The following is a 27,608-nucleotide window of genomic DNA, read 5'->3' on the forward strand; positions in this document are numbered from 1 at the left end:
ACATTGCATCTAGTCAAAACTTCAACATTTTATTCAGATAATAGGAATGAGCTGACGTGCTAAAAGTGTTTTGATCTGTTGTGACTTGAACATGTAATGAGCTTTTGTTCTCTTCCCGACAGTTCTTGCTGCAGTGTTTGGAACAAGCATGGCCAAGGGTCATGGTGGTGGTCACGGTCATGGAGGTGGAAAGGGTCATGGTGGTGGCCATGGGGGTAAAGGACATGGAGGACATGGTGGTGGACATGGAGGCAAGGGACACGGAGGCCATGGCGGTGGACATGGGGGCAAAGGGCATGGAGGTGGCCATGGAGGAAAGGGGCACCATGGATAAGCCATGTAGATGGTAGGTACAGCGTCAGATCCCAGACATTTGTAACTTTGTTTTCCGACCAGCTAATTACTACATGTGAGGGAATGTACTCTTTCCCCACATATAGTCCTTTTTAGGACCAAAAAGGTGTTCTCCGCCACTGTCAGTAGGACAAGCCTAAAATCTTTTGCCATTTCTTCATTTCAGAAAGGCCTGTGACAATGAAACTTCTACATGCCATTCCACTGCTGCTGGACAACGGGGAAACAACTGACACAATACATGATGATCTTGTATTTTCTTTGATAAAACCTCCCAATAAAAATACACCCTGTGGTGTTGAATCTAAAAAAGACTTCATTTCTCTATTATTTTTACCTGAGAAGCACTAACTTAAAGCGATTTTGCCTCGACCATCAAGGCCTTTAAGTGAGTCCAAATTCTACTGAGACAGTGATCAGGACTGCAGCGTTATTATCGATTCTGACACATCTGTCGTTCTCTTTATCTCTATGTGCCTCTTCCCCTTCTTACTCTTTTTCTGTCTCTCTCTGTCAATCTCTATTTATCCTTAAATCTCTGTCCCCGTCTTCTCTCAGGACACCTTACCAACCAAACAACTTCAGTCTCACACGTGTGTCTGTTGATTATCCCACTTTAATAAATGTATATGGACAATGGTGTGCAGATGAGATTAAGACAGCGTAATAAAATTTCTTGGCTAAGTTTCTGGGCCCGGATTCACTGACTATGTGTTGCACAGGCTATAGATGCGACTCACTCACACATGTGACACGCCCGACACATGTACGAGTAGACAGTAATTGGGACTTGTCATAAGACGCTCGTTTAGCTGATTAAACTGATTACTTCTTCTAACCTAGCATGCTCTGTAGCTGCAGTTAAACATGTTAGCCAACTTGAGCCTTGCTCGTTTTGGGGAGTGGTTTTCATGTCGTGCATGAAACAAGGATGTGTCGTCCCGCTAAATCACAGGCTAAACACTCTTACTATCACACAAAGAATCATTCTGTAGCTTAGGTAGTTCATGTACATTCACTAAGTGGCATTGTATTTCACCATGCTCTATTGCTGTAACCATTCTAGTATGCAAACAACGTGGCATAACTGGAATCATGATCAAAACAGTATCAAAACCAACTCACTCGTTCACTCACTCACTCACTCTAACACCCAAATAAGAGAAAATATACATCACAAAGTCGAGCGTAACTGTCAGATAGTTTTTATTCTTTCAGGCCGTGACGATACACGAATCACAATCAATACAATAGGTTATCGACTACATAGTGGATTCCCAGCATCCAGATTGTCATGTGACCATGTACTTTGGATTTCAATGCCCTTACATGTGTCGGCAGCTTCATCCGTGGTGGCCATGGCCTCCGTGACCGTGACCACCGTGGCCATGACCTCCGTGACCATGTCCTCCATGACCGTGACCACCATGTCCATGACCATGGCCTCCATGTCCGTGACCACCATGTCCTCCATGACCACCGTGTCCGTGACCACCATGACCGTGACCACTAGCCAAACCCAAAACGGCTGCCAGAGCTGGATAAAAAGGACGCACCATTACACTTTTATATAAAGCAGAGAAGAATCTTCTTGGAAAGTGAAGTAAAGCACATTCTAGTGAGATATGTATAACACTGGTTAGCTCTCGACATGACTGATTTTGGTGTTATAACATTCTCAAATCACATGCATACAAGCTCATTCCATTTGACTTTCACTCCTTTTAATTCGAGCAGATGAGACCATTCCAATCGCTAATGCATGATAACGGTATGAGAACACTCACCAAGGCCAAGAAGTGCGGCGAAGTTGGAGAACTGCATACTGTTTGTTATGTCCTTCTGTGGTTAGTGAAAGGAAAAAACTGACAGGTGCCAGTTGTTTCCAACTTATATAGCCAACGATGGCGGAAATGGTAGAAAAATGATATCATAATGATATTATTGCATTAACCTGCTTTGTAACGCTTGTGGTGATGTCACATTGGTTTTAGCTACCCACCAGGCACACCGCAGAGCTCTAAGGAAGCCTATTATTATCCCGCAATCGGTGCATGTGGTGATTTGCTGTCGATTAAATGTTTTCGCTTAAAACAAAGTTCAACCCATTTATCAAATGGTTTAGACTGAGCTCCACTATACTCCCTTACCTTTGCTGGTACAATAAAGATTTTAATTGTCTTTGTAGCACGTAGTCCACAAGATGTACTCACCTAATGAGCACAAAATACACATTCAAAGTAATTTCAGCTAAGCAGACAACACCTAAAAACCGGGGCATATCTGTGTCAGCCCATGTCGAGATCATGGCGGGAGATGAATGCAAAAGTTAAAACGCTTCAGAAAAAAACGTAAAATTGCAAAAAGTGCACTTAATGTGACAATTAATCATCTGCTGAATTATTCTGATTTGCAAAGGTGCGCCGCATCCCCATGGTTGCACACAACATGCTGTTACACCTGTATAAAAGAGAGCGTGCACACAGTTACTTTACATTTTCTGAGGTTTGCATTCATCGGAAACATCAAACATGCATTTTCTGAAAGTCGCAGTGCTCCTTGTAGCAGGTAAGCAGAGCCCCGGGTATCCAGATGTAAATGTAAACTACTTGGCTTGTCTTCTCGCTTGCCTGACAAGTCCACATGATATGTGCGAACTGTCGTTTGACAGTCACTGTCAGTCTGTGCTAGAAACACAATCATGACATTGCATCTAGTCAAAACTTCAACATTTTATTCAGATAATAGGAATGAGCTGACGTGCTAAAAGTGTTTTGATCTGTTGTGACTTGAACATATAATGAGCTTTTGTTCTCTTCCCGACAGTTCTTGCTGCAGTGTTTGGAACAAGCATGGCCAAGGGTCATGGTGGTGGTCACGGTCATGGAGGTGGAAAGGGTCATGGTGGTGGCCATGGGGGTAAAGGACATGGAGGACATGGTGGTGGACATGGAGGCAAGGGACACGGAGGCCATGGCGGTGGACATGGGGGCAAAGGGCATGGAGGTGGCCATGGAGGAAAGGGGCACCATGGATAAGCCATGTAGATGGTAGGTACAGCGTCAGATCCCAGACATTTGTAACTTTGTTTTCCGACCAGCTAATTACTACATGTGAGGGAATGTACTCTTTCCCCACATATAGTCCTTTTTAGGACCAAAAAGGTGTTCTCCGCCACTGTCAGTAGGACAAGCCTAAAATCTTTTGCCATTTCTTCATTTCAGAAAGGCCTGTGACAATGAAACTTCTACATGCCATTCCACTGCTGCTGGACAACGGGGAAACAACTGACACAATACATGATGATCTTGTATTTTCTTTGATAAAACCTCCCAATAAAAATACACCCTGTGGTGTTGAATCTAAAAAAGACTTTATTTCTCTATTATTTTTACCTGAGAAGCACTAACTTAAAGCGATTTTGCCTCGACCATCAAGGCCTTTAAGTGAGTCCAAATTCTACTGAGACAGTGATCAGGACTGCAGCGTTATTATCGATTCTGACACATCTGTCGCTCTCTTTATCTCTATGTGCCTCTTCCCCTTCTTACTCTTTTTCTGTCTCTCTCTGTCAATCTCTATTTATCCTTAAATCTCTGTCCCCGTCTTCTCTCAGGACACCTTACCAACCAAACAACTTCAGTCTCACACGTGTGTCTGTTGATTATCCCACTTTAATAAATGTATATGGACAATGGTGTGCAGATGAGATTAAGACAACGTAATAAAATTTCTTGGCTAAGTTTCTGGGCCCGGATTCACTGACTATGTGTTGCACAGGCTATAGATGCGACTCACTCACACATGTGACACGCCCGACACATGTACGAGTAGACAGTAATTGGGACTTGTCATAAGACGCTCGTTTAGCTGATTAAACTGATTACTTCTTCTAACCTAGCATGCTCTGTAGCTGCAGTTAAACATGTTAGCCAACTTGAGCCTTGCTCGTTTTGGGGAGTGGTTTTCATGTCGTGCATGAAACAAGGATGTGTCGTCCCGCTAAATCACAGGCTAAACACTCTTACTATCACACAAAGAATCATTCTGTAGCTTAGGTAGTTCATGTACATTCACTAAGTGGCATTGTATTTCACCATGCTCTATTGCTGTAACCATTCTAGTATGCAAACAACGTGGCATAACTGGAATCATGATCAAAACAGTATCAAAACCAACTCACTCGTTCACTCACTCACTCACTCTAACACCCAAATAAGAGAAAATATACATCACAAAGTCGAGCGTAACTGTCAGTTTTTATTCTTTCAGGCCGTGACGATACACGAATCACAATCAATACAATAGGTTATCGACTACATAGTGGATTCCCAGCATCCAGATTGTCATGTGACCATGTACTTTGGATTTCAATGCCCTTACATGTGTCGGCAGCTTCATCCGTGGTGGCCATGGCCTCCGTGACCGTGACCACCGTGGCCATGACCTCCGTGACCATGTCCTCCATGACCGTGACCACCATGTCCATGACCATGGCCTCCATGTCCGTGACCACCATGTCCTCCATGACCACCGTGTCCGTGACCACCATGACCGTGACCACTAGCCAAACCCAAAACGGCTGCCAGAGCTGGATAAAAAGGACGCACCATTACACTTTTATATAAAGCAGAGAAGAATCTTCTTGGAAAGTGAAGTAAAGCACATTCTAGTGAGATATGTATAACACTGGTTAGCTCTCGACATGACTGATTTTGGTGTTATAACATTCTCAAATCACATGCATACAAGTTCATTCCATTTGACTTTCACTCCTTTTAATTCGAGCAGATGAGACCATTCCAATCGCTAATGCATGATAACGGTATGAGAACACTCACCAAGGCCAAGAAGTGCGGCGAAGTTGGAGAACTGCATACTGTTTGTTATGTCCTTCTGTGGTTAGTGAAAGGAAAAAACTGACAGGTGCCAGTTGTTTCCAACTTATATAGCCAACGATGGCGGAAATGGTAGAAAAATGATATCATAATGATATTATTGCATTAACCTGCTTTGTAACGCTTGTGGTGATGTCACATTGGTTTTAGCTACCCACCAGGCACACCGCAGAGCTCTAAGGAAGCCTATTATTATCCCGCAATCGGTGCATGTGGTGATTTGCTGTCGATTAAATGTTTTCGCTTAAAACAAAGTTCAACCCATTTATCAAATGGTTTAGACTGAGCTCCACTATACTCCCTTACCTTTGCTGGTACAATAAAGATTTTAATTGTCTTTGTAGCACGTAGTCCACAAGATGTACTCACCTAATGAGCACAAAATACACATTCAAAGTAATTTCAGCTAAGCAGACAACACCTAAAAACCGGGGCATATCTGTGTCAGCCCATGTCGAGATCATGGCGGGAGATGAATGCAAAAGTTAAAACGCTTCAGAAAAAAACGTAAAATTGCAAAAAGTGCACTTAATGTGACAATTAATCATCTGCTGAATTATTCTGATTTGCAAAGGTGCGCCGCATCCCCATGGTTGCACACAACATGCTGTTACACCTGTATAAAAGAGAGCGTGCACACAGTTACTTTACATTTTCTGAGGTTTGCATTCATCGGAAACATCAAACATGCATTTTCTGAAAGTCGCAGTGCTCCTTGTAGCAGGTAAGCAGAGCCCCGGGTATCCAGATGTAAATGTAAACTACTTGGCTTGTCTTCTCGCTTGCCTGACAAGTCCACATGATATGTGCGAACTGTCGTTTGACAGTCACTGTCAGTCTGTGCTAGAAACACAATCATGACATTGCATCTAGTCAAAACTTCAACATTTTATTCAGATAATAGGAATGAGCTGACGTGCTAAAAGTGTTTTGATCTGTTGTGACTTGAACATATAATGAGCTTTTGTTCTCTTCCCGACAGTTCTTGCTGCAGTGTTTGGAACAAGCATGGCCAAGGGTCATGGTGGTGGTCACGGTCATGGAGGTGGAAAGGGTCATGGTGGTGGCCATGGGGGTAAAGGACATGGAGGACATGGTGGTGGACATGGAGGCAAGGGACACGGAGGCCATGGCGGTGGACATGGGGGCAAAGGGCATGGAGGTGGCCATGGAGGAAAGGGGCACCATGGATAAGCCATGTAGATGGTAGGTACAGCGTCAGATCCCAGACATTTGTAACTTTGTTTTCCGACCAGCTAATTACTACATGTGAGGGAATGTACTCTTTCCCCACATATAGTCCTTTTTAGGACCAAAAAGGTGTTCTCCGCCACTGTCAGTAGGACAAGCCTAAAATCTTTTGCCATTTCTTCATTTCAGAAAGGCCTGTGACAATGAAACTTCTACATGCCATTCCACTGCTGCTGGACAACGGGGAAACAACTGACACAATACATGATGATCTTGTATTTTCTTTGATAAAACCTCCCAATAAAAATACACCTTGTGGTGTTGAATCTAAAAAAGACTTCATTTCTCTATTATTTTTACCTGAGAAGCACTAACTTAAAGCGATTTTGCCTCGACCATCAAGGCCTTTAAGTGAGTCCAAATTCTACTGAGACAGTGATCAGGACTGCAGCGTTATTATCGATTCTGACACATCTGTCGCTCTCTTTATCTCTATGTGCCTCTTCCCCTTCTTACTCTTTTTCTGTCTCTCTCTGTCAATCTCTATTTATCCTTAAATCTCTGTCCCCGTCTTCTCTCAGGACACCTTACCAACCAAACAACTTCAGTCTCACACGTGTGTCTGTTGATTATCCCACTTTAATAAATGTATATGGACAATGGTGTGCAGATGAGATTAAGACAACGTAATAACATTTCTTGGCTAAGTTTCTGGGCCCGGATTCACTGACTATGTGTTGCACAGGCTATAGATGCGACTCACTCACACATGTGACACGCCCGACACATGTACGAGTAGACAGTAATTGGGACTTGTCATAAGACGCTCGTTTAGCTGATTAAACTGATTACTTCTTCTAACCTAGCATGCTCTGTAGCTGCAGTTAAACATGTTAGCCAACTTGAGCCTTGCTCGTTTTGGGGAGTGGTTTTCATGTCGTGCATGAAACAAGGATGTGTCGTCCCGCTAAATCACAGGCTAAACACTCTTACTGTCACACAAAGAATCATTCTGTAGTTTAGGTAGTTCATGTACATTCACTAAGTGGCATTGTATTTCACCATGCTCTATTGCTGTAACCATTCTAGTATGCAAACAACGTGGCATAACTGGAATCATGATCAAAACAGTATCAAAACCAACTCACTCGTTCACTCACTCACTCACTCTAACACCCAAATAAGAGAAAATATACATCACAAAGTCGAGCGTAACTGTCAGATAGTTTTTATTCTTTCAGGCCGTGACGATACACGAATCACAATCAATACAATAGGTTATCGACTACATAGTGGATTCCCAGCATCCAGATTGTCATGTGACCATGTACTTTGGATTTCAATGCCCTTACATGTGTCGGCAGCTTCATCCGTGGTGGCCATGGCCTCCGTGACCGTGACCACCGTGGCCATGACCTCCGTGACCATGTCCTCCATGACCGTGACCACCATGTCCATGACCATGGCCTCCATGTCCGTGACCACCATGTCCTCCATGACCACCGTGTCCGTGACCACCATGACCGTGACCACTAGCCAAACCCAAAACGGCTGCCAGAGCTGGATAAAAAGGACGCACCATTACACTTTTATATAAAGCAGAGAAGAATCTTCTTGGAAAGTGAAGTAAAGCACATTCTAGTGAGATATGTATAACACTGGTTAGCTCTCGACATGACTGATTTTGGTGTTATAACATTCTCAAATCACATGCATACAAGCTCATTCCATTTGACTTTCACTCCTTTTAATTCGAGCAGATGAGACCATTCCAATCGCTAATGCATGATAACGGTATGAGAACACTCACCAAGGCCAAGAAGTGCGGCGAAGTTGGAGAACTGCATACTGTTTGTTATGTCCTTCTGTGGTTAGTGAAAGGAAAAAACTGACAGGTGCCAGTTGTTTCCAACTTATATAGCCAACGATGGCGGAAATGGTAGAAAAATGATATCATAATGATATTATTGCATTAACCTGCTTTGTAACGCTTGTGGTGATGTCACATTGGTTTTAGCTACCCACCAGGCACACCGCAGAGCTCTAAGGAAGCCTATTATTATCCCGCAATCGGTGCATGTGGTGATTTGCTGTCGATTAAATGTTTTCGCTTAAAACAAAGTTCAACCCATTTATCAAATGGTTTAGACTGAGCTCCACTATACTCCCTTACCTTTGCTGGTACAATAAAGATTTTAATTGTCTTTGTAGCACGTAGTCCACAAGATGTACTCACCTAATGAGCACAAAATACACATTCAAAGTAATTTCAGCTAAGCAGACAACACCTAAAAACCGGGGCATATCTGTGTCAGCCCATGTCGAGATCATGGCGGGAGATGAATGCAAAAGTTAAAACGCTTCAGAAAAAAACGTAAAATTGCAAAAAGTGCACTTAATGTGACAATTAATCATCTGCTGAATTATTCTGATTTGCAAAGGTGCGCCGCATCCCCATGGTTGCACACAACATGCTGTTACACCTGTATAAAAGAGAGCGTGCACACAGTTACTTTACATTTTCTGAGGTTTGCATTCATCGGAAACATCAAACATGCATTTTCTGAAAGTCGCAGTGCTCCTTGTAGCAGGTAAGCAGAGCCCCGGGTATCCAGATGTAAATGTAAACTACTTGGCTTGTCTTCTCGCTTGCCTGACAAGTCCACATGATATGTGCGAACTGTCGTTTGACAGTCACTGTCAGTCTGTGCTAGAAACACAATCATGACATTGCATCTAGTCAAAACTTCAACATTTTATTCACATAATAGGAATGAGCTGACGTGCTAAAAGTGTTTTGATCTGTTGTGACTTGAACATATAATGAGCTTTTGTTCTCTTCCCGACAGTTCTTGCTGCAGTGTTTGGAACAAGCATGGCCAAGGGTCATGGTGGTGGTCACGGTCATGGAGGTGGAAAGGGTCATGGTGGTGGCCATGGGGGTAAAGGACATGGAGGACATGGTGGTGGACATGGAGGCAAGGGACACGGAGGCCATGGCGGTGGACATGGGGGCAAAGGGCATGGAGGTGGCCATGGAGGAAAGGGGCACCATGGATAAGCCATGTAGATGGTAGGTACAGCGTCAGATCCCAGACATTTGTAACTTTGTTTTCCGACCAGCTAATTACTACATGTGAGGGAATGTACTCTTTCCCCACATGTAGTCCTTTTTAGGACCAAAAAGGTGTTCTCCGCCACTGTCAGTAGGACAAGCCTAAAATCTTTTGCCATTTCTTCATTTCAGAAAGGCCTGTGACAATGAAACTTCTACATGCCATTCCACTGCTGCTGGACAACGGGGAAACAACTGACACAATACATGATGATCTTGTATTTTCTTTGATAAAACCTCCCAATAAAAATACACCTTGTGGTGTTGAATCTAAAAAAGACTTCATTTCTCTATTATTTTTACCTGAGAATCACTAACTTAAAGCGATTTTGCCTCGACCATCAAGGCCTTTAAGTGAGTCCAAATTCTACTGAGACAGTGATCAGGACTGCAGCGTTATTATCGATTCTGACACATCTGTCGCTCTCTTTATCTCTATGTGCCTCTTCCCCTTCTTACTCTTTTTCTGTCTCTCTCTGTCAATCTCTATTTATCCTTAAATCTCTGTCCCCGTCTTCTCTCAGGACACCTTACCAACCAAACAACTTCAGTCTCACACGTGTGTCTGTTGATTATCCCACTTTAATAAATGTATATGGACAATGGTGTGCAGATGAGATTAAGACAACGTAATAACATTTCTTGGCTAAGTTTCTGGGCCCGGATTCACTGACTATGTGTTGCACAGGCTATAGATGCGACTCACTCACACATGTGACACGCCCGACACATGTACGAGTAGACAGTAATTGGGACTTGTCATAAGACGCTCGTTTAGCTGATTAAACTGATTACTTCTTCTAACCTAGCATGCTCTGTAGCTGCAGTTAAACATGTTAGCCAACTTGAGCCTTGCTCGTTTTGGGGAGTGGTTTTCATGTCGTGCATGAAACAAGGATGTGTCGTCCCGCTAAATCACAGGCTAAACACTCTTACTGTCACACAAAGAATCATTCTGTAGTTTAGGTAGTTCATGTACATTCACTAAGTGGCATTGTATTTCACCATGCTCTATTGCTGTAACCATTCTAGTATGCAAACAACGTGGCATAACTGGAATCATGATCAAAACAGTATCAAAACCAACTCACTCGTTCACTCACTCACTCACTCTAACACCCAAATAAGAGAAAATATACATCACAAAGTCGAGCGTAACTGTCAGATAGTTTTTATTCTTTCAGGCCGTGACGATACACGAATCACAATCAATACAATAGGTTATCGACTACATAGTGGATTCCCAGCATCCAGATTGTCATGTGACCATGTACTTTGGATTTCAATGCCCTTACATGTGTCGGCAGCTTCATCCGTGGTGGCCATGGCCTCCGTGACCGTGACCACCGTGGCCATGACCTCCGTGACCATGTCCTCCATGACCGTGACCACCATGTCCATGACCATGGCCTCCATGTCCGTGACCACCATGTCCTCCATGACCACCGTGTCCGTGACCACCATGACCGTGACCACTAGCCAAACCCAAAACGGCTGCCAGAGCTGGATAAAAAGGACGCACCATTACACTTTTATATAAAGCAGAGAAGAATCTTCTTGGAAAGTGAAGTAAAGCACATTCTAGTGAGATATGTATAACACTGGTTAGCTCTCGACATGACTGATTTTGGTGTTATAACATTCTCAAATCACATGCATACAAGTTCATTCCATTTGACTTTCACTCCTTTTAATTCGAGCAGATGAGACCATTCCAATCGCTAATGCATGATAACGGTATGAGAACACTCACCAAGGCCAAGAAGTGCGGCGAAGTTGGAGAACTGCATACTGTTTGTTATGTCCTTCTGTGGTTAGTGAAAGGAAAAAACTGACAGGTGCCAGTTGTTTCCAACTTATATAGCCAACGATGGCGGAAATGGTAGAAAAATTATATCATAATGATATTATTGCATTAACCTGCTTTGTAACGCTTGTGGTGATGTCACATTGGTTTTAGCTACCCACCAGGCACACCGCAGAGCTCTAAGGAAGCCTATTATTATCCCGCAATCGGTGCATGTGGTGATTTGCTGTCGATTAAATGTTTTCGCTTAAAACAAAGTTCAACCCATTTATCAAATGGTTTAGACTGAGCTCCACTATACTCCCTTACCTTTGCTGGTACAATAAAGATTTTAATTGTCTTTGTAGCACGTAGTCCACAAGATGTACTCACCTAATGAGCACAAAATACACATTCAAAGTAATTTCAGCTAAGCAGACAACACCTAAAAACCGGGGCATATCTGTGTCAGCCCATGTCGAGATCATGGCGGGAGATGAATGCAAAAGTTAAAACGCTTCAGAAAAAAACGTAAAATTGCAAAAAGTGCACTTAATGTGACAATTAATCATCTGCTGAATTATTCTGATTTGCAAAGGTGCGCCGCATCCCCATGGTTGCACACAACATGCTGTTACACCTGTATAAAAGAGAGCGTGCACACAGTTACTTTACATTTTCTGAGGTTTGCATTCATCGGAAACATCAAACATGCATTTTCTGAAAGTCGCAGTGCTCCTTGTAGCAGGTAAGCAGAGCCCCGGGTATCCAGATGTAAATGTAAACTACTTGGCTTGTCTTCTCGCTTGCCTGACAAGTCCACATGATATGTGCGAACTGTCGTTTGACAGTCACTGTCAGTCTGTGCTAGAAACACAATCATGACATTGCATCTAGTCAAAACTTCAACATTTTATTCACATAATAGGAATGAGCTGACGTGCTAAAAGTGTTTTGATCTGTTGTGACTTGAACATATAATGAGCTTTTGTTCTCTTCCCGACAGTTCTTGCTGCAGTGTTTGGAACAAGCATGGCCAAGGGTCATGGTGGTGGTCACGGTCATGGAGGTGGAAAGGGTCATGGTGGTGGCCATGGGGGTAAAGGACATGGAGGACATGGTGGTGGACATGGAGGCAAGGGACACGGAGGCCATGGCGGTGGACATGGGGGCAAAGGGCATGGAGGTGGCCATGGAGGAAAGGGGCACCATGGATAAGCCATGTAGATGGTAGGTACAGCGTCAGATCCCAGACATTTGTAACTTTGTTTTCCGACCAGCTAATTACTACATGTGAGGGAATGTACTCTTTCCCCACATGTAGTCCTTTTTAGGACCAAAAAGGTGTTCTCCGCCACTGTCAGTAGGACAAGCCTAAAATCTTTTGCCATTTCTTCATTTCAGAAAGGCCTGTGACAATGAAACTTCTACATGCCATTCCACTGCTGCTGGACAACGGGGAAACAACTGACACAATACATGATGATCTTGTATTTTCTTTGATAAAACCTCCCAATAAAAATACACCTTGTGGTGTTGAATCTAAAAAAGACTTCATTTCTCTATTATTTTTACCTGAGAATCACTAACTTAAAGCGATTTTGCCTCGACCATCAAGGCCTTTAAGTGAGTCCAAATTCTACTGAGACAGTGATCAGGACTGCAGCGTTATTATCGATTCTGACACATCTGTCGCTCTCTTTATCTCTATGTGCCTCTTCCCCTTCTTACTCTTTTTCTGTCTCTCTCTGTCAATCTCTATTTATCCTTAAATCTCTGTCCCCGTCTTCTCTCAGGACACCTTACCAACCAAACAACTTCAGTCTCACACGTGTGTCTGTTGATTATCCCACTTTAATAAATGTATATGGACAATGGTGTGCAGATGAGATTAAGACAACGTAATAACATTTCTTGGCTAAGTTTCTGGGCCCGGATTCACTGACTATGTGTTGCACAGGCTATAGATGCGACTCACTCACACATGTGACACGCCCGACACATGTACGAGTAGACAGTAATTGGGACTTGTCATAAGACGCTCGTTTAGCTGATTAAACTGATTACTTCTTCTAACCTAGCATGCTCTGTAGCTGCAGTTAAACATGTTAGCCAACTTGAGCCTTGCTCGTTTTGGGGAGTGGTTTTCATGTCGTGCATGAAACAAGGATGTGTCGTCCCGCTAAATCACAGGCTAAACACTCTTACTGTCACACAAAGAATCATTCTGTAGTTTAGGTAGTTCATGTACATTCACTAAGTGGCATTGTATTTCACCATGCTCTATTGCTGTAACCATTCTAGTATGCAAACAACGTGGCATAACTGGAATCATGATCAAAACAGTATCAAAACCAACTCACTCGTTCACTCACTCACTCACTCTAACACCCAAATAAGAGAAAATATACATCACAAAGTCGAGCGTAACTGTCAGATAGTTTTTATTCTTTCAGGCCGTGACGATACACGAATCACAATCAATACAATAGGTTATCGACTACATAGTGGATTCCCAGCATCCAGATTGTCATGTGACCATGTACTTTGGATTTCAATGCCCTTACATGTGTCGGCAGCTTCATCCGTGGTGGCCATGGCCTCCGTGACCGTGACCACCGTGGCCATGACCTCCGTGACCATGTCCTCCATGACCGTGACCACCATGTCCATGACCATGGCCTCCATGTCCGTGACCACCATGTCCTCCATGACCACCGTGTCCGTGACCACCATGACCGTGACCACTAGCCAAACCCAAAACGGCTGCCAGAGCTGGATAAAAAGGACGCACCATTACACTTTTATATAAAGCAGAGAAGAATCTTCTTGGAAAGTGAAGTAAAGCACATTCTAGTGAGATATGTATAACACTGGTTAGCTCTCGACATGACTGATTTTGGTGTTATAACATTCTCAAATCACATGCATACAAGTTCATTCCATTTGACTTTCACTCCTTTTAATTCGAGCAGATGAGACCATTCCAATCGCTAATGCATGATAACGGTATGAGAACACTCACCAAGGCCAAGAAGTGCGGCGAAGTTGGAGAACTGCATACTGTTTGTTATGTCCTTCTGTGGTTAGTGAAAGGAAAAAACTGACAGGTGCCAGTTGTTTCCAACTTATATAGCCAACGATGGCGGAAATGGTAGAAAAATTATATCATAATGATATTATTGCATTAACCTGCTTTGTAACGCTTGTGGTGATGTCACATTGGTTTTAGCTACCCACCAGGCACACCGCAGAGCTCTAAGGAAGCCTATTATTATCCCGCAATCGGTGCATGTGGTGATTTGCTGTCGATTAAATGTTTTCGCTTAAAACAAAGTTCAACCCATTTATCAAATGGTTTAGACTGAGCTCCACTATACTCCCTTACCTTTGCTGGTACAATAAAGATTTTAATTGTCTTTGTAGCACGTAGTCCACAAGATGTACTCACCTAATGAGCACAAAATACACATTCAAAGTAATTTCAGCTAAGCAGACAACACCTAAAAACCGGGGCATATCTGTGTCAGCCCATGTCGAGATCATGGCGGGAGATGAATGCAAAAGTTAAAACGCTTCAGAAAAAAACGTAAAATTGCAAAAAGTGCACTTAATGTGACAATTAATCATCTGCTGAATTATTCTGATTTGCAAAGGTGCGCCGCATCCCCATGGTTGCACACAACATGCTGTTACACCTGTATAAAAGAGAGCGTGCACACAGTTACTTTACATTTTCTGAGGTTTGCATTCATCGGAAACATCAAACATGCATTTTCTGAAAGTCGCAGTGCTCCTTGTAGCAGGTAAGCAGAGCCCCGGGTATCCAGATGTAAATGTAAACTACTTGGCTTGTCTTCTCGCTTGCCTGACAAGTCCACATGATATGTGCGAACTGTCGTTTGACAGTCACTGTCAGTCTGTGCTAGAAACACAATCATGACATTGCATCTAGTCAAAACTTCAACATTTTATTCACATAATAGGAATGAGCTGACGTGCTAAAAGTGTTTTGATCTGTTGTGACTTGAACATATAATGAGCTTTTGTTCTCTTCCCGACAGTTCTTGCTGCAGTGTTTGGAACAAGCATGGCCAAGGGTCATGGTGGTGGTCACGGTCATGGAGGTGGAAAGGGTCATGGTGGTGGCCATGGGGGTAAAGGACATGGAGGACATGGTGGTGGACATGGAGGCAAGGGACACGGAGGCCATGGCGGTGGACATGGGGGCAAAGGGCATGGAGGTGGCCATGGAGGAAAGGGGCACCATGGATAAGCCATGTAGATGGTAGGTACAGCGTCAGATCCCAGACATTTGTAACTTTGTTTTCCGACCAGCTAATTACTACATGTGAGGGAATGTACTCTTTCCCCACATATAGTCCTTTTTAGGACCAAAAAGGTGTTCTCCGCCACTGTCAGTAGGACAAGCCTAAAATCTTTTGCCATTTCTTCATTTCAGAAAGGCCTGTGACAATGAAACTTCTACATGCCATTCCACTGCTGCTGGACAACGGGGAAACAACTGACACAATACATGATGATCTTGTATTTTCTTTGATAAAACCTCCCAATAAAAATACACCCTGTGGTGTTGAATCTAAAAATGACTTCATTTCTCTATTATTTTACCTGAGAATCACTAACTTAAAGCGATTTTGCCTCGACCATCAAGGCCTTTAAGTGAGTCCAAATTCTACTGAGACAGTGATCAGGACTGCAGCGTTATTATCGATTCTGACACATCTGTCGCTCTCTTTATCTCTATGTGCCTCTTCCCCTTCTTACTCTTTTTCTGTCTCTCTCTGTCAATCTCTATTTATCCTTAAATCTCTGTCCCCGTCTTCTCTCAGGACACCTTACCAACCAAACAACTTCAGTCTCACACGTGTGTCTGTTGATTATCCCACTTTAATAAATGTATATGGACAATGGTGTGCAGATGAGATTAAGACAACGTAATAAAATTTCTTGGCTAAGTTTCTGGGCCCGGATTCACTGACTATGTGTTGCACAGGCTATAGATGCGACTCACTCACACATGTGACACGCCCGACACATGTACGAGTAGACAGTAATTGGGACTTGTCATAAGACGCTCGTTTAGCTGATTAAACTGATTACTTCTTCTAACCTAGCATGCTCTGTAGCTGCAGTTAAACATGTTAGCCAACTTGAGCCTTGCTCGTTTTGGGGAGTGGTTTTCATGTCGTGCATGAAACAAGGATGTGTCGTCCCGCTAAATCACAGGCTAAACACTCTTACTGTCACACAAAGAATCATTCTGTAGTTTAGGTAGTTCATGTACATTCACTAAGTGGCATTGTATTTCACCATGCTCTATTGCTGTAACCATTCTAGTATGCAAACAACGTGGCATAACTGGAATCATGATCAAAACAGTATCAAAACCAACTCACTCGTTCACTCACTCACTCACTCTAACACCCAAATAAGAGAAAATATACATCACAAAGTCGAGCGTAACTGTCAGATAGTTTTTATTCTTTCAGGCCGTGACGATACACGAATCACAATCAATACAATAGGTTATCGACTACATAGTGGATTCCCAGCATCCAGATTGTCATGTGACCATGTACTTTGGATTTCAATGCCCTTACATGTGTCGGCAGCTTCATCCGTGGTGGCCATGGCCTCCGTGACCGTGACCACCGTGGCCATGACCTCCGTGACCATGTCCTCCATGACCGTGACCACCATGTCCATGACCATGGCCTCCATGTCCGTGACCACCATGTCCTCCATGACCACCGTGTCCGTGACCACCATGACCGTGACCACTAGCCAAACCCAAAACGGCTGCCAGAGCTGGATAAAAAGGACGCACCATTACACTTTTATATAAAGCAGAGAAGAATCTTCTTGGAAAGTGAAGTAAAGCACATTCTAGTGAGATATGTATAACACTGGTTAGCTCTCGACATGACTGATTTTGGTGTTATAACATTCTCAAATCACATGCATACAAGTTCATTCCATTTGACTTTCACTCCTTTTAATTCGAGCAGATGAGACCATTCCAATCGCTAATGCATGATAACGGTATGAGAACACTCACCAAGGCCAAGAAGTGCGGCGAAGTTGGAGAACTGCATACTGTTTGTTATGTCCTTCTGTGGTTAGTGAAAGGAAAAAACTGACAGGTGCCAGTTGTTTCCAACTTATATAGCCAACGATGGCGGAAATGGTAGAAAAATTATATCATAATGATATTATTGCATTAACCTGCTTTGTAACGCTTGTGGTGATGTCACATTGGTTTTAGCTACCCACCAGGCACACCGCAGAGCTCTAAGGAAGCCTATTATTATCCCGCAATCGGTGCATGTGGTGATTTGCTGTCGATTAAATGTTTTCGCTTAAAACAAAGTTCAACCCATTTATCAAATGGTTTAGACTGAGCTCCACTATACTCCCTTACCTTTGCTGGTACAATAAAGATTTTAATTGTCTTTGTAGCACGTAGTCCACAAGATGTACTCACCTAATGAGCACAAAATACACATTCAAAGTAATTTCAGCTAAGCAGACAACACCTAAAAACCGGGGCATATCTGTGTCAGCCCATGTCGAGATCATGGCGGGAGATGAATGCAAAAGTTAAAACGCTTCAGAAAAAAACGTAAAATTGCAAAAAGTGCACTTAATGTGACAATTAATCATCTGCTGAATTATTCTGATTTGCAAAGGTGCGCCGCATCCCCATGGTTGCACACAACATGCTGTTACACCTGTATAAAAGAGAGCGTGCACACAGTTACTTTACATTTTCTGAGGTTTGCATTCATCGGAAACATCAAACATGCATTTTCTGAAAGTCGCAGTGCTCCTTGTAGCAGGTAAGCAGAGCCCCGGGTATCCAGATGTAAATGTAAACTACTTGGCTTGTCTTCTCGCTTGCCTGACAAGTCCACATGATATGTGCGAACTGTCGTTTGACAGTCACTGTCAGTCTGTGCTAGAAACACAATCATGACATTGCATCTAGTCAAAACTTCAACATTTTATTCACATAATAGGAATGAGCTGACGTGCTAAAAGTGTTTTGATCTGTTGTGACTTGAACATATAATGAGCTTTTGTTCTCTTCCCGACAGTTCTTGCTGCAGTGTTTGGAACAAGCATGGCCAAGGGTCATGGTGGTGGTCACGGTCATGGAGGTGGAAAGGGTCATGGTGGTGGCCATGGGGGTAAAGGACATGGAGGACATGGTGGTGGACATGGAGGCAAGGGACACGGAGGCCATGGCGGTGGACATGGGGGCAAAGGGCATGGAGGTGGCCATGGAGGAAAGGGGCACCATGGATAAGCCATGTAGATGGTAGGTACAGCGTAACTTTGTTTTCCGACCAGCTAATTACTACATGTGAGGGAATGTACTCTTTCCCCACATATAGTCCTTTTTAGGACCAAAAAGGTGTTCTCCGCCACTGTCAGTAGGACAAGCCTAAAATCTTTTGCCATTTCTTCATTTCAGAAAGCCCTGTGACAATGAAACTTCTACATGCCATTCCACTGCTGCTGGACAACGGGGAAACAACTGACACAATACATGATGATCTTGTATTTTCTTTGATAAAACCTCCCAATAAAAATACACCCTGTGGTGTTGAATCTAAAAAAGACTTCATTTCTCTATTATTTTTACCTGAGAATCACTAACTTAAAGCGATTTTGCCTCGACCATCAAGGCCTTTAAGTGAGTCCAAATTCTACTGAGACAGTGATCAGGACTGCAGCCTTATTATCGATTCTGACACATCTGTCGCTCTCTTTATCTTTATCTCTATGTGCCTCTTCCCCTTCTTACTCTTTTTCTGTCTCTCTCTGTCAATCTCTATTTATCCTTAAATCTCTGTCCCCGTCTTCTCTCAGGACACCTTACCAACCAAACAACTTCAGTCTCACACGTGTGTCAGTTGATTATCCCACTTTAATAAATGTATGTGGACAATGGTGTGCAGATGAGATTAAGACAACGTAATAACATTTCTTGGCTAAGTTTCTGGGCCCGGATTCACTGACTATGTGTTGCACAGGCTATAGATGCGACTCACTCACACATGTGACACGCCCGACACATGTACGAGTAGACAGTAATTGGGACTTGTCATAAGACGCTCGTTTAGCTGATTAAACTAATTACTTCTTCTAACCTAGCATGCTCTGTAGCTGCAGTTAAACATGTTAGCCAACTTGAGCCTTGCTCGTTTTGGGGAGTGGTTTTCATGTCGTGCATGAAACAAGGATGTGTCGTCCCGCTAAATCACAGGCTAAACACTCTTACTGTCACACAAAGAATCATTCTGTAGCTTAGGTAGTTCATGTACATTCACTAAGTGGCATTATATTTCACCATGCTCTATTGCTGTAACCATTCTAGTATGCAAACAACGTGGCATAACTGGAATCATGATCAAAACAGTATCAAAACCAACTCACTCGTTCACTCACTCACTCACTCTAACACCCAAATAAGAGAAAATATACATCACAAAGTCGAGCGTAACTGTCAGATAGTTTTTATTCTTTCAGGCCGTGACGATACACGAATCACAATCAATACAATAGGTTATCGACTACATAGTGGATTCCCAGCATCCAGATAGTCATGTGACCATGTACTTTGGATTTCAATGCCCTTACATGTGTCGGCAGCTTCATCCGTGGTGGCCATGGCCTCCGTGACCGTGACCACCGTGGCCATGACCTCCGTGACCATGTCCTCCATGACCGTGACCACCATGTCCATGACCATGGCCTCCATGTCCGTGACCACCATGTCCTCCATGACCACCGTGTCCGTGACCACCATGACCGTGACCACTAGCCAAACCCAAAACGGCTGCCAGAGCTGGATAAAAAGGACGCACCATTACACTTTTATATAAAGCAGAGAAGAATCTTCTTGGAAAGTGAAGTAAAGCACATTCTAGTGAGATATGTATAACACTGGTTAGCTCTCGACATGACTGATTTTGGTGTTATAACATTCTCAAATCACATGCATACAAGTTCATTCCATTTGACTTTCACTCCTTTTAATTCGAGCAGATGAGACCATTCCAATCGCTAATGCATGATAACGGTATGAGAACACTCACCAAGGCCAAGAAGTGCGGCGAAGTTGGAGAACTGCATACTGTTTGTTATGTCCTTCTGTGGTTAGTGAAAGGAAAAAACTGACAGGTGCCAGTTGTTTCCAACTTATATAGCCAACGATGGCGGAAATGGTAGAAAAATTATATCATAATGATATTATTGCATTAACCTGCTTTGTAACGCTTGTGGTGATGTCACATTGGTTTTAGCTACCCACCAGGCACACCGCAGAGCTCTAAGGAAGCCTATTATTATCCCGCAATCGGTGCATGTGGTGATTTGCTGTCGATTAAATGTTTTCGCTTAAAACAAAGTTCAACCCATTTATCAAATGGTTTAGACTGAGCTCCACTATACTCCCTTACCTTTGCTGGTACAATAAAGATTTTAATTGTCTTTGTAGCACGTAGTCCACAAGATGTACTCACCTAATGAGCACAAAATACACATTCAAAGTAATTTCAGCTAAGCAGACAACACCTAAAAACCGGGGCATATCTGTGTCAGCCCATGTCGAGATCATGGCGGGAGATGAATGCAAAAGTTAAAACGCTTCAGAAAAAAACGTAAAATTGCAAAAAGTGCACTTAATGTGACAATTAATCATCTGCTGAATTATTCTGATTTGCAAAGGTGCGCCGCATCCCCATGGTTGCACACAACATGCTGTTACACCTGTATAAAAGAGAGCGTGCACACAGTTACTTTACATTTTCTGAGGTTTGCATTCATCGGAAACATCAAACATGCATTTTCTGAAAGTCGCAGTGCTCCTTGTAGCAGGTAAGCAGAGCCCCGGGTATCCAGATGTAAATGTAAACTACTTGGCTTGTCTTCTCGCTTGCCTGACAAGTCCACATGATATGTGCGAACTGTCGTTTGACAGTCACTGTCAGTCTGTGCTAGAAACACAATCATGACATTGCATCTAGTCAAAACTTCAACATTTTATTCACATAATAGGAATGAGCTGACGTGCTAAAAGTGTTTTGATCTGTTGTGACTTGAACATATAATGAGCTTTTGTTCTCTTCCCGACAGTTCTTGCTGCAGTGTTTGGAACAAGCATGGCCAAGGGTCATGGTGGTGGTCACGGTCATGGAGGTGGAAAGGGTCATGGTGGTGGCCATGGGGGTAAAGGACATGGAGGACATGGTGGTGGACATGGAGGCAAGGGACACGGAGGCCATGGCGGTGGACATGGGGGCAAAGGGCATGGAGGTGGCCATGGAGGAAAGGGGCACCATGGATAAGCCATGTAGATGGTAGGTACAGCGTAACTTTGTTTTCCGACCAGCTAATTACTACATGTGAGGGAATGTACTCTTTCCCCACATATAGTCCTTTTTAGGACCAAAAAGGTGTTCTCCGCCACTGTCAGTAGGACAAGCCTAAAATCTTTTGCCATTTCTTCATTTCAGAAAGCCCTGTGACAATGAAACTTCTACATGCCATTCCACTGCTGCTGGACAACGGGGAAACAACTGACACAATACATGATGATCTTGTATTTTCTTTGATAAAACCTCCCAATAAAAATACACCCTGTGGTGTTGAATCTAAAAAAGACTTCATTTCTCTATTATTTTTACCTGAGAATCACTAACTTAAAGCGATTTTGCCTCGACCATCAAGGCCTTTAAGTGAGTCCAAATTCTACTGAGACAGTGATCAGGACTGCAGCCTTATTATCGATTCTGACACATCTGTCGCTCTCTTTATCTTTATCTCTATGTGCCTCTTCCCCTTCTTACTCTTTTTCTGTCTCTCTCTGTCAATCTCTATTTATCCTTAAATCTCTGTCCCCGTCTTCTCTCAGGACACCTTACCAACCAAACAACTTCAGTCTCACACGTGTGTCAGTTGATTATCCCACTTTAATAAATGTATGTGGACAATGGTGTGCAGATGAGATTAAGACAACGTAATAACATTTCTTGGCTAAGTTTCTGGGCCCGGATTCACTGACTATGTGTTGCACAGGCTATAGATGCGACTCACTCACACATGTGACACGCCCGACACATGTACGAGTAGACAGTAATTGGGACTTGTCATAAGACGCTCGTTTAGCTGATTAAACTAATTACTTCTTCTAACCTAGCATGCTCTGTAGCTGCAGTTAAACATGTTAGCCAACTTGAGCCTTGCTCGTTTTGGGGAGTGGTTTTCATGTCGTGCATGAAACAAGGATGTGTCGTCCCGCTAAATCACAGGCTAAACACTCTTACTGTCACACAAAGAATCATTCTGTAGCTTAGGTAGTTCATGTACATTCACTAAGTGGCATTATATTTCACCATGCTCTATTGCTGTAACCATTCTAGTATGCAAACAACGTGGCATAACTGGAATCATGATCAAAACAGTATCAAAACCAACTCACTCGTTCACTCACTCACTCACTCACTCACTCACTCTAACACCCAAATAAGAGAAAATATACATCACAAAGTCGAGCGTAACTGTCAGATAGTTTTTATTCTTTCAGGCCGTGACGATACACGAATCACAATCAATACAATAGGTTATCGACTACATAGTGGATTCCCAGCATCCAGATAGTCATGTGACCATGTACTTTGGATTTCAATGCCCTTACATGTGTCGGCAGCTTCATCCGTGGTGGCCATGGCCTCCGTGACCGTGACCACCGTGGCCATGACCTCCGTGACCATGTCCTCCATGACCGTGACCACCATGTCCATGACCATGGCCTCCATGTCCGTGACCACCATGTCCTCCATGACCACCGTGTCCGTGACCACCATGACCGTGACCACTAGCCAAACCCAAAACGGCTGCCAGAGCTGGATAAAAAGGACGCACCATTACACTTTTATATAAAGCAGAGAAGAATCTTCTTGGAAAGTGAAGTAAAGCACATTCTAGTGAGATATGTATAACACTGGTTAGCTCTCGACATGACTGATTTTGGTGTTATAACATTCTCAAATCACATGCATACAAGTTCATTCCATTTGACTTTCACTCCTTTTAATTCGAGCAGATGAGACCATTCCAATCGTTAATGCATGATAACGGTATGAGAACACTCACCAAGGCCAAGAAGTGCGGCGAAGTTGGAGAACTGCATACTGTTTGTTATGTCCTTCTGTGGTTAGTGAAAGGAAAAAACTGACAGGTGCCAGTTGTTTCCAACTTATATAGCCAACGATGGCGGAAATGGTAGAAAAATTATATCATAATGATATTATTGCATTAACCTGCTTTGTAACGCTTGTGGTGATGTCACATTGGTTTTAGCTACCCACCAGGCACACCGCAGAGCTCTAAGGAAGCCTATTATTATCCCGCAATCGGTGCATGTGGTGATTTGCTGTCGATTAAATGTTTTCGCTTAAAACAAAGTTCAACCCATTTATCAAATGGTTTAGACTGAGCTCCACTATACTCCCTTACCTTTGCTGGTACAATAAAGATTTGTTTTAATTGTCTTTGTAGCACGTAGTCCACAAGATGTACTCACCTAATGAGCACAAAATACACATTCAAAGTAATTTCAGCTAAGCAGACAACACCTAAAAACCGGGGCATATTTGTGTCAGCCCATGTCGAGATCATGGCGGGAGATGAATGCAAAAGTTAAAACGCTTCAGAAAAAACCGTAAAATTGCAAAAAGTGCACTTAATGTGACAATTAATCATCTGCTGAATTATTCTGATTTGCAAAGGTGCGCCGCATCCCCATGGTTGCACACAACATGCTGTTACACCTGTATAAAAGAGAGCGTGCACACAGTTACTTTACATTTTCTGAGGTTTGCATTCATCGGAAACATCAAACATGCATTTTCTGAAAGTCGCAGTGCTCCTTGTAGCAGGTAAGCAGAGCCCCGGGTATCCAGATGTAAATGTAAACTACTTGGCTTGTCTTCTCGCTTGCCTGACAAGTCCACATGATATGTGCGAACTGTCGTTTGACAGTCACTGTCAGTCTGTGCTAGAAACACAATCATGACATTGCATCTAGTCAAAACTTCAACATTTTATTCACATAATAGGAATGAGCTGACGTGCTAAAAGTGTTTTGATCTGTTGTGACTTGAACATATAATGAGCTTTTGTTCTCTTCCCGACAGTTCTTGCTGCAGTGTTTGGAACAAGCATGGCCAAGGGTCATGGTGGTGGTCACGGTCATGGAGGTGGAAAGGGTCATGGTGGTGGCCATGGGGGTAAAGGACATGGAGGACATGGTGGTGGACATGGAGGCAAGGGACACGGAGGCCATGGCGGTGGACATGGGGGCAAAGGGCATGGAGGTGGCCATGGAGGAAAGGGGCACCATGGATAAGCCATGTAGATGGTAGGTACAGCGTAACTTTGTTTTCCGACCAGCTAATTACTACATGTGAGGGAATGTACTCTTTCCCCACATATAGTCCTTTTTAGGACCAAAAAGGTGTTCTCCGCCACTGTCAGTAGGACAAGCCTAAAATCTTTTGCCATTTCTTCATTTCAGAAAGGCCTGTGACAATGAAACTTCTACATGCCATTCCACTGCTGCTGGACAACGGGGAAACAACTGACACAATACATGATGATCTTGTATTTTCTTTGATAAAACCTCCCAATAAAAATACACCCTGTGGTGTTGAATCTAAAAAAGACTTCATTTCTCTATTATTTTTACCTGAGAATCACTAACTTAAAGCGATTTTGCCTCGACCATCAAGGCCTTTAAGTGAGTCCAAATTCTACTGAGACAGTGATCAGGACTGCAGCGTTATTATCGATTCTGACACATCTGTCGCTCTCTTTATCTCTATGTGCCTCTTCCCCTTCTTACTCTTTTTCTGTCTCTCTTTGTCAATCTCTATTTATCCTTAAATCTCTGTCCCCGTCTTCTCTCAGGACACCTTACCAACCAAACAACTTCAGTCTCACACGTGTGTCAGTTGATTATCCCACTTTAATAAATGTATGTGGACAATGGTGTGCAGATGAGACTAAGACAACGTAATAAAATTTCTTGGCTAAGTTTCTGGGCCCGGATTCACTGACTATGTGTTGCACAGGCTATAGATGCGACTCACTCACACATGTGACACGCCCGACACATGTACGAGTAGACAGTAATTGGGACTTGTCATAAGACGCTCGTTTAGCTGATTAAACTAATTACTTCTTCTAACCTAGCATGCTCTGTAGCTGCAGTTAAACATGTTAGCCAACTTGAGCCTTGCTCGTTTTGGGGAGTGGTTTTCATGTCGTGCATGAAACAAGGATGTGTCGTTCCGCTAAATCACAGGCTAAACACTCTTACTGTCACACAAAAAATCATTCTGTAGCTTAGGTAGTTCATGTACATTCACTAAGTGGCATTATATTTCACCATGCTCTATTGCTGTAACCATTCTAGTATGCAAACAACGTGGCATAACTGGAATCATGATCAAAACAGTATCAAAACCAACTCACTCGTTCACTCACTCACTCACTCTAACACCCAAATAAGAGAAAATATACATCACAAAGTCGAGCGTAACTGTCAGATAGTTTTTATTCTTTCAGGCCGTGACGATACACGAATCACAATCAATACAATAGGTTATCGACTACATAGTGGATTCCCAGCATCCAGATTGTCATGTGACCATGTACTTTGGATTTCAATGCCCTTACATGTGTCGGCAGCTTCATCCGTGGTGGCCATGGCCTCCGTGACCGTGACCACCGTGGCCATGACCTCCGTGACCATGTCCTCCATGACCGTGACCACCATGTCCATGACCATGGCCTCCATGTCCGTGACCACCATGTCCTCCATGACCACCGTGTCCGTGACCACCATGACCGTGACCACTAGCCAAACCCAAAACGGCTGCCAGAGCTGGATAAAAAGGACGCACCATTACACTTTTATATAAAGCAGAGAAGAATCTTCTTGGAAAGTGAAGTAAAGCACATTCTAGTGAGATATGTATAACACTGGTTAGCTCTCGACATGACTGATTTTGGTGTTATAACATTCTCAAATCACATGCATACAAGTTCATTCCATTTGACTTTCACTCCTTTTAATTCGAGCAGATGAGACCATTCCAATCGCTAATGCATGATAACGGTATGAGAACACTCACCAAGGCCAAGAAGTGCGGCGAAGTTGGAGAACTGCATGCTGTTTGTTATGTCCTTCTGTGGTTAGTGAAAGGAAAAAACTGACAGGTGCCAGTTGTTTCCAACTTATATAGCCAACGATGGCGGAAATGGTAGAAAAATTATATCATAATGATATTATTGCATTAACCTGCTTTGTAACGCTTGTGGTGATGTCACATTGGTTTTAGCTACCCACCAGGCACACCGCAGAGCTCTAAGGAAGCCTATTATTATCCCGCAATCGGTGCATGTGGTGATTTGCTGTCGATTAAATGTTTTCGCTTAAAACAAAGTTCAACCCATTTATCAAATGGTCTAGACTGAGCTCCACTATACTCCCTTACCTTTGCTGGTACAATAAAGATTTTAATTGTCTTTGTAGCACGTAGTCCACAAGATGTACTCACCTAATGAGCACAAAATACACATTCAAAGTAATTTCAGCTAAGCAGACAACACCTAAAAACCGGGGCATATCTGTGTCAGCCCATGTCGAGATCATGGCGGGAGATGAATGCAAAAGTTAAACGCTTCAGAAAAAAACGTAAAATTGCAAAAAGTGCACTTAATGTGACAATTAATCATCTGCTGAATTATTCTGATTTGCAAAGGTGCGCCGCATCCCCATGGTTGCACACAACATGCTGTTACACCTGTATAAAAGAGAGCGTGCACACAGTTACTTTACATTTTCTGAGGTTTGCATTCATCGGAAACATCAAACATGCATTTTCTGAAAGTCGCAGTGCTCCTTGTAGCAGGTAAGCAGAGCCCCGGGTATCCAGATGTAAATGTAAACTACTTGGCTTGTCTTCTCGCTTGCCTGACAAGTCCACATGATATGTGCGAACTGTCGTTTGACAGTCACTGTCAGTCTGTGCTAGAAACACAATCATGACATTGCATCTAGTCAAAACTTCAACATTTTATTCACATAATAGGAATGAGCTGACGTGCTAAAAGTGTTTTGATCTGTTGTGACTTGAACATATAATGAGCTTTTGTTCTCTTCCCG

General features: G+C 43.0%; 1 protein-coding gene across 1 annotated transcript in view; it reads left to right on the forward strand.

The window, feature by feature from the left end:
* LOC137267802 (platelet binding protein GspB-like) overlaps positions 1 to 27,608 on the forward strand; it is a 78,994-nt gene that overhangs the window by 3,858 nt on the left and 47,528 nt on the right. The window contains exons 4-21 of the mRNA XM_067802240.1: positions 123 to 339; positions 1,696 to 1,856; positions 3,181 to 3,397; positions 4,750 to 4,910; positions 6,235 to 6,451; positions 7,808 to 7,968; positions 9,293 to 9,509; positions 10,866 to 11,026; positions 12,351 to 12,567; positions 13,924 to 14,084; positions 15,409 to 15,625; positions 16,981 to 17,141; positions 18,466 to 18,682; positions 20,027 to 20,187; positions 21,512 to 21,728; positions 23,085 to 23,245; positions 24,574 to 24,790; positions 26,129 to 26,289. Of these exons, the coding sequence (XP_067658341.1) occupies positions 123 to 339; positions 1,696 to 1,856; positions 3,181 to 3,397; positions 4,750 to 4,910; positions 6,235 to 6,451; positions 7,808 to 7,968; positions 9,293 to 9,509; positions 10,866 to 11,026; positions 12,351 to 12,567; positions 13,924 to 14,084; positions 15,409 to 15,625; positions 16,981 to 17,141; positions 18,466 to 18,682; positions 20,027 to 20,187; positions 21,512 to 21,728; positions 23,085 to 23,245; positions 24,574 to 24,790; positions 26,129 to 26,289 (3,402 nt within the window). The remainder of the gene's footprint in view (positions 1 to 122; positions 340 to 1,695; positions 1,857 to 3,180; positions 3,398 to 4,749; positions 4,911 to 6,234; positions 6,452 to 7,807; positions 7,969 to 9,292; positions 9,510 to 10,865; positions 11,027 to 12,350; positions 12,568 to 13,923; positions 14,085 to 15,408; positions 15,626 to 16,980; positions 17,142 to 18,465; positions 18,683 to 20,026; positions 20,188 to 21,511; positions 21,729 to 23,084; positions 23,246 to 24,573; positions 24,791 to 26,128; positions 26,290 to 27,608) is intronic.

The sequence above is a fragment of the Haliotis asinina genome, chromosome 16 (assembly GCF_037392515.1).
Source record: "Haliotis asinina isolate JCU_RB_2024 chromosome 16, JCU_Hal_asi_v2, whole genome shotgun sequence".
Lineage (NCBI taxonomy): Eukaryota > Metazoa > Mollusca > Gastropoda > Lepetellida > Haliotidae > Haliotis > Haliotis asinina.